At 39.4% G+C, this 11186-nt stretch overlaps 1 protein-coding gene across 1 annotated transcript; it reads left to right on the forward strand.

The window, feature by feature from the left end:
• The first annotated feature begins 895 nt into the window (after positions 1-895).
• Positions 896-10139, forward strand: INO80C (INO80 complex subunit C). The gene is made up of 5 exons (XM_039332269.1): positions 896-1049; positions 2161-2271; positions 4003-4114; positions 6130-6197; positions 9602-10139. Exons 1-5 carry the CDS (start codon positions 1047-1049, stop codon positions 9731-9733), a joined length of 426 nt encoding a protein of 141 aa, XP_039188203.1. The 5' UTR covers positions 896-1046; the 3' UTR covers positions 9734-10139.
• The last annotated feature ends 1047 nt before the right edge of the window (positions 10140-11186 follow it).

Here is an 11186-nt window from a genome sequence, read left to right on the forward strand (position 1 = left end):
AACACTGGAAGTTTTTAAGAAGAGACTGGACAGCCATTTGTCTGAAACGGTACAGACTAGAAGACCTCCAAGGTCCCTTCCAACAATATAAATAATAATAAATAATATAATATAATATAATATAATATAATATAATATAATATAATATAATATAATATAATACAATACAATATAATATAATATAATAATATATGATATGATCATATGATCATATAATATAATATAATACAATACAATACAGCAATAATTGCTATTATTTTTATTTTAATAGCAATTATTATTTTTATTGCTATTCTCTATATTAAAACAATAACAATTGTTACTATTAAAACAATAACAATATAGTGATGATGAGAATAATAGCAATAGCAATAATTGCTATTATTGTTCTATCATTATATTATTTTATATTATCATTATATTATTTTATATTATCATTACATCATCATCATCATCATTATTATTACAATGGCTTAGCTAAATAAACATTTGCTATATGAAATCACAGGTTGCTGGCCATTGAACCGCTACTGGCCGTCTGAAATAGCCCCTTTCCCTTAAACAGGGCTTACCATATCAAGACACTGAACTGAGGTTTGATCATAGGAACTTGAAAGCCTGCTATTTAAATTTAAATCCCAGGTCTCCGTATAAAATAGGAAAACCTTGAACAGCGTTCTCCGGTTCCTCCTCACTCGCGCTCTGGATATAACCAGAGAGCGAGACGTCCCAGCGCCAAAACTCCGTCTAAGAACGCTTGGTGGCTCCGCCCCCTTTCCCTATGCACCAATCGAGAGAGAGAGAGAGAGAGAGAGAGAGAGATGAAGCGTCCCTGCTTGGAATTACCGCTCACAAACACCGCCTCCCGACAGTTTTCGCCTCAGTGACGTCATCGAAGGCGACGCGTCTCCGTTGGGCTTTCGTCGCTCCTCTCGTTTTTAATTATTATTATTATTATTGTTATTCCCCCTCCCCCCTTTCTCCCCCCCCGCGGCCTGGAAGGAAATTGAAGGGAAACCAGGCCTGTTCCGGACAAACCCAGATTGATGGTAAGCCACGTTTTTTAAGCGTAGCTCGAAGTATTGATACACAACGTAGATCGATTTAGTGATGTTGCAGCATTCAGTTGTGCTCGCTTTTGTGTACAGAGAACGGCGTCTGCTGCACTTCGCCCTTGCGGAAAATTAAGGTGTAAGCCTTGCGTGTGCAGCAGCAGCAGCAGCAGCAGCAATAATAATATTAATAATAATAAATAGTAATAATAGTAGTAAGTAGTAATAGTAATAGTCATAATAGTAAGGGAGCTTGGAGGTCTTTTTTAAAGGCAATTTTTCATAGTCTATTTCCTTTTTTCAAAGCAGCTAATAATATAGGCGCATCTTCAAGATTACAGCACAATTAACATATTGATCTTAAGGATAGTATGCTTATGCTACATATTATTTCTGGGTATATTTTTTTGGTATTTTATAGGTTACATGTTTTCTACAAAGGAGCATTTTGTATATTAGTTGAATCCAGTCCTCAACATAGAGTCTTAAATGTGTTTTTTTTTTCAATTTCTCAAACACCTCTGACAAAATGGGTGACTAACTAACTTGATGCTTATAAAATGGATCTTGGAGTATTGTGTGTGTGTGTGTGTGTGTGCACGTGTGTGTATGTGTTTGTCTCATGCATTTGCTATTAGGATTTTCTGATTTTCAGAGGGAAGTAGAGAGCATTATTAAAATTAACCCTAACAGTTAACTACCTTTTCAAAAGCCACCGTGCAGTAGTTTCAGTATATTTAATTATGCCAGCATAATGCTGCAATCACTTTATTTTGAACAATGTGCTAAGTTACGATGTTTAATTAGAGATTCCTGGGCAGTTGATTGGGCTCACATAGTGAAGTCATGGGTCATGTTTTACAAATTACATTGACTGGATTTGTGCAGCACCCTAAGCCAAAACCAAATAAGCCATTTTATGATTTAGTAGATATAGTATGAAGCCAGTCTGTTTTTACACATACATGGTTTAGGATTACTGGTTTAACAGTGAGCAAAACAATGCAATAATTTTAATAAAATTCTGAAATAAGTTTGGATTAAGGGTTGGGTTTTATAAAACTGCATTTCCTCCTCTCTCAGATTGATATATGTATTTTTTTTCCAGAGTACCAATGCAGAAATAGTGAATGAAAACAAAGCCATGACGATCAATACAAGCACAGGGCCAATAGAAACTTCTATCAAGCATTTTCCTTTTAAAGCTCCAAGCTTTATTGTATGTATTTTTTTCCACAGATGTGTTACATTTTCTTGAGACAAATAACCTTTTCTTTATCTATAGCAGTTTAACTTTGGAATGTGGGACACATTGTGTAATTCCGTATTTCTCTTTTGTTCTTCCTTCCCTATGCTTTCTATTGCTTTCTTTCTAACCTTTCTTTCCTCTTCCTACTCTTTATTTAAATATTTATCTTTCTTGTCTGATTTATACTTGATATGCACAGTACGGCCATTAACTCCATTTAATAATAATACTAATAATAAAGTTGGAAGGAAACTTGGAGGTCATCTAGTCCAACTCCCTGCTCAGGCAGGAAACCCTATACCATTTCAGACAAATGGCTGTCCAGTCTCTTCTTAAAAACTTCCATTGTTGGAGCATTCACCGCTTCTAGAGGCAGGTTGTTCCACTGGTTAATTGTTCTGTCAGGAAGTTTCTCCTTAGTTCTAGGTTGCTTCTCTCCTTGATTAGTTTCCACCCGTTGCTTCTTGTCCTGTCTTCAGGCGCTTTGGAAAATAGCTTGATTCCCTCTTCTTTGTGGCAGCCCCTGAGATATTGGAATGCTGTTCTCATGTCCCCCCTCCTCCTTCTCCTTCTCTTCATTAAACTAGACATCCCCAATTCCAGCAACCGTTCCTTATATGCTTTAGCCTCCAGTCCCCTGATCATCTTTGTTGCTCTTCTCTGTACTCTTTCTAGAGTCTCAACATCTTTTTTACATCGTGGTGACCAAAACTGGATGCAGTATTCCAAGTGTGGCCTTACAAGGCATTGTAAAGTGGTATTAATACTTCACGTGATCTTGATTCTGTCCCTCTGTTAATGCAGCCTAGCTTTAAATCAGTAATGTTATTAAAATAATATTAACAATACTACATTTAAAAACAACACTATATTTAAAAAAAGAATATAAGAGGACAAGAATTTAAATGTAGATCCCAGTAGAGTTATGTTGGAAACAAATACCTGCACTAGTGTGGGAGCATGGGGTTCTTGGATCCAAGTAATTTAGAATATGAAGAACTTTAAATTGAAGCTGGATCAAAAACCAAAAGCTCCATAGACTTTAATCCATTTTTTTTCTTGGCTGTTGACAATTGTAGATGAACTACCATTATAAAGGAATCGTGCAAAAATGACCTTTGGGGAAGATGCAGCAGAGCTATTAAAAAGGAATGAAGTAGCTGATAAAAATACGGAGAAATAGGGGAAACACAAAGAGAAAGAAGCTTAAAATAATCCTCTCTTGATCTGGGACAGAGAGAAACAGCTTGTGGCAGTGAGCTGTGCGGTGCTGTTCCTGCAGCTCATGGCAGGAGGCCACATGGTGCTTCATGCCATTGCTGTTTCTTGCGGTAGGAAGCTGTGCGGTGCTTTGGGCTGTTTCCACCATGCAGCCTCTTTCCGTGAGCAGCAGAAACGGCCCGAAGTGCCACGCAGCTTCCTACCGCAAGAAACAGCAATGGCGTGAAGCACCATGTGGCCTAACACAATCTGACCTATCTAAAACGGTTCCCTTTTGATACTACACATGAAGGGTTTGCCCCTCCCCCCCATGTAGAAGGCAACTTCTGTTCCACTGGTTAATTGTCCTGACTGTTAGGAAGTTTTTCCTTCATTCCAGGTTGCTTCTCTCCTAGATTAACCTGTTTTAATAAGTGCTGCAACAAGAGCTATTTAAAGAGTGTCTGTATCCTTGTTAAATATGCTCTTTAAACATTCCAGCATTCTGGAACTGGAGGCGCAGCAGCTGGCAAGAAGAATAGAACATGGAAGAATCTGAAGCAAATCCTTTCTTCAGAAAGAACACTGCCGTGGCAATTAAACGATCCAAGCTGTAAGCTCTTTAGATTTTTTTCCCCCTACGTATTTATAAAATTCTTCAAAACTCTTTTCACGTTGTGAGATATATTTCTGACCAAGTAGATTTCAGCAAAGGAAATTCAGGGGCATATTTACTCAGCACGAACAGAAACATAATTAGAGCGACATGGAGTACGTGCTATGCCTTCGCAAATAAATGTCCATATCCTAAAAAAAAGACAATTACAATACATTGAAATATGGAAGAACACTTACAGCCATCATTTCAAAAGATAAAAATTATCAGTACCACAGATAACTGTTTTTTAAAGGAGTATATCTAATAACTTAGAAATGCTTTAAATGTAAAAAAGAAGGTATCAAATGCATCTGAAGAAAAGTGCAGAGACCTTTGTGGTTACAGTATAACAATAATAATAATAATAATAATACCAAAACAACTGGAGCACCACTTGAACACCATTGGCATTGACAAATTCGCCATTGGTCAATTGCAAAAGGCAACCTTACTAGGAACTGCTTCCATCCTGCGACGATATCTGTAATACCATCAAACATCCACATCTGCCTATCCCAGGTCCTTGAGGAGGACTCGATACGTAGACAAAAATGCCAAATCCAGTCTGAACATCTGGCCGACTATGCGATGATCCATAATAATAATAATAATAATAATAATAATAATAATAATAATAATAATACAACAATAATAATAGAATAATAATGTTGGAAGGGACATATGCAATCAGGACCACATGCACTTGTACGGCACTAGTGGCCCTGCTCACATGTGTGGCACGTGCTGGGGCCGTGTGCATGCACAAACAGCCGCGCGCCTCCCCCGTGGCGGCTAGCAGCCCCATTCGCACATGCACAAATGGGTCGCGCAACCCATCTGGTGCTAGTGGCCCCATTCGCGGATGCGCAGACGGGCCTCGCACACCTGCCTGGCACTAGCGGCCCCATTTGAGCCCACATGCAAGTGCAAATGGGGCCGCAGGGACTAGCGGGTTTGGTTTTTGTTTGTTTAGGACCAAAGGAACTCTGCTGTTAACAATTGTAATAACAACACAATCTGACCTATCTAAAAATAAGATTCCCGTTTTATCCTGAAGGGTATTATCATAATAAATTCCTGTGATTATACTTAATTGTTGCCATCCGTTTTGCCGGAGAAGAGTTCCGATAAGGTCTTTAATTGCTTTTCTTCTCATTTCAAAAAAAACAATCGTCACATCTTTCTCAAAACTGCTGAAATTGTTGCTTTTCTGTGAAAAGATTGTGATAGATATTTCTTAGTGAAATAAATTGGCCCTGCCTGATTATGAAAACTACCGAATCATCTGCTTCAGATTATAATAATTACCAATTAAAGTAGCAATTATCATAATGCAATTTTAGAGAGGGAGTAGAAAATGCCAATATTCATCTGGCTACAGTGATATTTTTGAATGGAAGACTTGATTTTGAAGCAGTGGCCCCCATCAGTCCATGAAATACACTACTTTTTTATCTTTTTCTAAGTGCTTTGCGTTCCTTTTGCCAAAGTTCATTTTTGTGTTTGTGTTCCTCATTTGGACGGTTTTAATTTCTTGGAAGAACCATTTTTGCGTGTGTAGTATTAGTTTTTTTTTAAAATCCTCTTTATTAATCAGCCTATTGATGCCTTATATTTTATAAGGTATGTATTTTAGTTGAAGTTTTTGTAATTCTGAGTAATCTTCAGAAGAGGCATACTCTGGATGGAAATGACTTATTAAGAAGAATCAGATTCCATGATTTGAACATATTGTAATTTGAGTTAACTGGTACTTTACAGTTTAATTTAAATGAATACTTTCAAATTTCAATAGGAGGTACTTAGCATTAGCATCTAATTACGCGTCCTCGCTTGGCCAGGATACTATCTGTATATTTGTGCTGATTGGAAAAAGTGATGGCACTAGATTAAAAATTTCAGTGTATATGGACTGAGAATTGGAGGCCAGCCAGGTTTGTTAATTTCTTTTTAATGTCTTTTTTCCCCAGACTTCAGTATTGATGCTCTTCCTTCATTTAAACCAGTCAAAAAATATTCTGATATTTCAGGACTTCCGGTGAGTATTTTTAGAATTTAATTTCTAATACCTCCACTGCTGTTTAGCAGTTTAGCATTGTTCAACAGTTTTTCTTACACTTTTATCTGGGAAACTTCTCAATACTTGTTGGAAACTCCTTAATGATAGATTTAAAAAGTAGACCTCCCCTCTGAAAGACAGCTGCCCTGTCCATCACCTCAGTCTATTGCTTTCATATTGCACAGTAGTGGCCAAAATTGTGGAAATCTTTTGGGAAAAGTGTATTTTTGAGGTTTGATGGCTAATAACACCACTTTTTTGGAGTATTACTACAAAATTATTTTTATGTTATTAATTGCGAAGTCGTGTCCGACCCATCGCGACCCCATGGACAACGTTCCTCCAGGTCTTCCTGTCCTCTACCATCTTCTGGAGTCCATTTAAGTTCACACCTACTTCTTCAGTGACTCCATCCAGCCATCTCATTCTTTGTTGTCCCCTTCTTCTATTGCCCTCAATCTTTCCCTGCATTAGGCCCTTCTCCAGTGAGTCCTTCCTTCTCATTAGGTGGCCAAAGTACTTGAGTTTCAACTTCAGGATCTGGCCTTCTAAAGAGCAGTCGGGGTTGATCTCTTCTAGCATAAAATTATATATTAATGGAAATATAATTTAATCAAGAATGTAATGCAACAAAGTTTGTTCAATTATCTGTGTTGTATTCTATGAAAGGTTATAGCCAAATAACCAGAAAAAGGAAGCACAACTTGCTTAGGCTGATCTCAGGTAGCTTGCCTTCATCTGGTTGTAGCCAATGAGCAGGAGTGTTTAGAGAGCCAATCGGGTGTCATCTTCTTTTGGCAATGAGCCAATCGGTTTACAGTAGGATTCAGTTATTGATGTCATGCATTGAAGCTGAGAGGAGGACATTTGTCAGTGTTTTATGTGATCGCTATCAAGTTGGTTGAGGGGTTTTTTTTTGTGTTCTTTCTTTTAGTGAGCTTGTAAAATGTAATAAAAGTGAAGTAACAGTGCAGAGAGTTGACTGGTCACCCAGAAAGCGATATAAAATAGAATTATTAAGTGAACAAGGCTACAGTTATAAAGAAATTAGAAGAAAAATTGGTGGAAACTTAACCAAAGGTGGCATTTCTACTGTACACTTTTCCCAAAAGGTTTCCACAATTTTGGTCACTACTGTATAGCATAGTTGAGAGACTGAAAGGGCGTATTATTAATTTATGCAGAACATTTGTGAGACCCAGCAGAGCTGATCAGTGCTTTAAAAATTGGAGATTGTATAATTTTTACTGTTATAGATGATGTGCTGTTAGCTCAATAAAGATGAAGGATGCAGCATCAGAAATTCCTGTGGCATCACAGGCTGCATACAAGGGCAGTTTGGAAATAAACCTCTTGTTTGAGCATGTGTGAGAAATAGGCGGGGGGAGAGTGACGCCTGTCCTATGGCACCGGGCCGATGCAGTAGGCAGTGAGGAGTGGAAGGAGAAAGCTGTGTTGTGGCTGACTCGTTCACTAGATCAATTGAAAATGAAGCCTGCCATAGAAAATCCCACCAATGTGAAGTGCGTGCAGCGATACGATTCCTGTATGCGAAAAAACTTTCCGGCAGCTGTGATTCATCGCGCACTGCGTAATGTTTACAGACCAAACATTTGGCAGGATTTTCTATGGCAGGCTTCATTTTCAACTGATTTAGCGCAGAGGTCCCCAACCTACGAGCCACAGCCCACTACCGGGCCGTGGCCTCTTAGCCACCGGGACACGTGAGTGGCTGGCCAGTGGCTCACCCCCTGCCCTTGCATTGGCACTAGCTGAGCTGCGAGCCTCACCGGTGCTAGTTGAGCCGCACGCCTGCGTTAGCAGCCCTATTTGCGGAGCGTGCATACTCACGGCCCCCTTCGCGTGCATGCTCATGGCCCCTCTCGTGCGCATGCTTATGGCCCCCTTCGCAAGCATGCGCACACAGCCTTCGCAAGCATGCGCACACAGCCCCCTTCGTGCGCGTGTGCACTCAAGTTGCCTGTCCCTCCCTTTTCCACTGGGCCGCCACCCCAGAAAGGTTGCCGACCCCTGAACTAAATGACCTCCATGATTCCTTCAGATATTACTGATTCTATGGCAAGTCTCATAGTTATACTATTATCCTATTGCAGTGGTGGCGAACCTATGGCACGGGTGCCACAGGTGGCACTCAGAGCCCTCTCTGTGGGCACGTGGGCCGTCGGCCCAGTCCTAGGCCTTGAACTGGGTTTTATAAAACCTTTTTGCTTTAGGCCTCCGCCGCCATGTACAAAAAAAAAAGGTTCAATCAGTCAGTCAAAAAAGATCTTGCAAAGTTGGAATTGATTGATTTTAGTCCTGCCCAGTCTGCTGTTACCACCGTAGTCATGCCTATCCAATGGGCCACACCCACTCAATAGGCCACACCCACCTGGCACCCAATGATGCATAAGTGAGTTTTGGGTTGCAGTTTGGGCACTCGGTCTCTAAAAGGTTCGCCATCACTGTCCTATTGCTATGCTCTCTTTTCAGGTAATAATAATGATGATGATGATGATGATGATGATGATGATGATGATGATGATGATGATAATAATAATAATAATAATAATAATAATAATAATGATAAAGTTGGAAGGGACCTTGGAGGTCATCTAGTCCAACCCCCTGCTCAGGCAGGAAACCCTACAGCATTTCGGACAAATGGCTGTCCAGTCTCTTCTTAAAAACTTCCAGTGTTGGAGCATTTACTGCTTCTGGAGGCAGGCTGTTCCACTGATTAATTGTTCTCACTGTCAGGAAGTTTCTCCTTAGTTCTAGGTTGCTTCTCTCCTTGATTAGTTTCCACCCATTGCTTCTTGTCCTGTCTTCAGGCGCTTTGGAGAATAGCTTGACTCCCTCTTCTTTATGGAAGCCCTTGAGATATTGGAATACTGCTGTCATGTCCCCCCTCGTCCTTCTCTTCGTTAAACTAGACATACCCAATTCTAGCAACCGTTCCTTATATGTTTTAGCTCCAGTCCCCTAATCATCTTTGTTGCTCTTCTCTGTACTCTTTCCAGAATCTCAACATCTTTTTCACATCGTGGTGACCAAAACTGGATGCAGTATTCCAAGTGTGGCCTTACCAAGGCATTGTAGAGTGATATTAATACTTCATGTGATCTTGATTCTATCCCTCTGTTAATGCAGCCTAGCACTGTATTAATAACCATTATTACCAGGTGGAACTTAGTTAAATAGAAAAACCATTTCAGGACAGATTTTAAAATTTGAACTTTTATTATTAGGAAAACACGGATGGATAGAACCAAAGAAGGAAAACTAAATGGCCACTTCATGTTTGCCATACAGTATTGATTTTTGCTGTTTTTAAAAAATGTGCCATGTCTGATCCATTTCAGTTTGTGCTTCCCTTACAGGCAGCCTACACCGATCCTCAGAGCAAACTGAGATTTAGTACAACAGAAGAGTTTGCCTATATCAGAATGCTTCCTTCAGATGTTGTTTTGGGCTACCTTACGCTAAGGAAAGCAACACATGTTGTTCCCTGAAAAACAAAAAGAAAGCCATCGTTGTCTCCTTTAAAAATGTAGGGTGTATCCTACTGAGTGCACAGAATGTATGTTGTCAAATGATAAATGTTATCCGTTCAACTAAAGTAGGGGTAGGCAACCTTGGCTCTTTTATGACTTATGGACTTCAACTCCCAGAGCCAGCATGAGAATTCTGGGAGTTGAAGTCCATGAGTCATAAAAGATCCAAGGTTGCCTACCCCTGAACTAAAGTAATGTATTATTATTGATTCAGTGTGGATGTTTATTTTTCCATTTTTTTCAGTGATATTGATTATAGTGAACAATATGCCCAACCTTTGTTATCACTGCACTGGTTATGTTGAAATTAGTAGGACTAAAATATTACTTGCAAAGGGTTTAATAATCAATTTCTTAAAACAGAGTAATTTGTTGTTGTTAGTTGCGAAAGTCGTGTCCGACTCATCGCGACCCCATGGACAGTATTCCTCTAGGCTTTCCTGTCCTCTGCCATCTTCTGGAGTCCACTTAAGTTCATACCTGCTGCTTCAGTGACTCCATCCAGCCACCTCATTCTCTGTCGTCCCTTTCTTCTATTGCCCTCAATCTTTCCTACCATTAGGTTCTTCTCCAGTGAGTCCTTCCTTCTCATTAGGTGAGAGTAATTAGAAGGAGTTTAACATTCCAACAAAACATCTCCCCCGGTTGACTGAATCAGAATGGGAAGAGATATTAAGGAAGAAACAGCCACGATCACACATTGCTCCTGGAAGCACGAAGCCGAAAGCACCAGCCTGAAGATGACGAATGAGACTTCATCGAAACGTCGCCAAGACACTTCCAATTTGATGCGGGAGAAAACCCGAATAACCAAAGACCTACATACAAATACCCGCGAAAACCTCAGAAAACACACACACACACACACACACACACACATTTATTTATTTATATTTTTTCTTGCTTCTAACTCTAAATCATAATCCTTAAAACAAACCATAAATCAAACATTGCCTTTAAATCCATTACACAATTTTAAATTTCTCTTTTCAGTCTAATTCTGGCTTTTTTCCTGTGCCAACACGTGTCCATAGGGATGCTTCCCTTTCAGCCAGTAGATCTGTCTTTGTTGCTTGCAGTAGCCTTTGAAATAATAGCAATCCCATCCTCTGCATTAGACGTCTGTATCTCTCTTCCTTGACGGGAGGTTTGTAAGATAGAAAAATTTCCTCTTTTATCTCTGTTGATTCCTCTTCTAATATATTTTGATTTATACCATAGTCAGATATAGCCTGGACGTCCATTTGAACATTTGAAGTGAAATCCCTAGATCTTAGTTCTGTAGTAAACTTTTTCATTGTAGCACATATTTCTGCAGTAGCCTCATAGATCTTTTCCAATATAAGTGTACAGTTTAAATGTGACTGAGGTTTCTCCATTTTGATAGTAATTAAAAAGAGTCTCTTTTTTC

Source organism: Crotalus tigris, unplaced genomic scaffold (assembly GCF_016545835.1).
Source record: "Crotalus tigris isolate CLP2741 ecotype Arizona unplaced genomic scaffold, ASM1654583v1 scf7180000024460.1087499, whole genome shotgun sequence".
Taxonomy (NCBI): Eukaryota; Metazoa; Chordata; class Lepidosauria; order Squamata; family Viperidae; genus Crotalus; species Crotalus tigris.

Excerpts from the sequence above, each read along its gene's own strand:
- INO80C (XM_039332269.1), top strand. Across the intron at positions 2,272-4,002 it reads TTAAAGCTCCAAGCTTTATT|CATTCTGGAACTGGAGGCGC; the intron begins GTATGTATTTTT and ends TAAACATTCCAG. Across the intron at positions 6,198-9,601 it reads CTGATATTTCAGGACTTCCG|GCAGCCTACACCGATCCTCA; the intron begins GTGAGTATTTTT and ends CTTCCCTTACAG.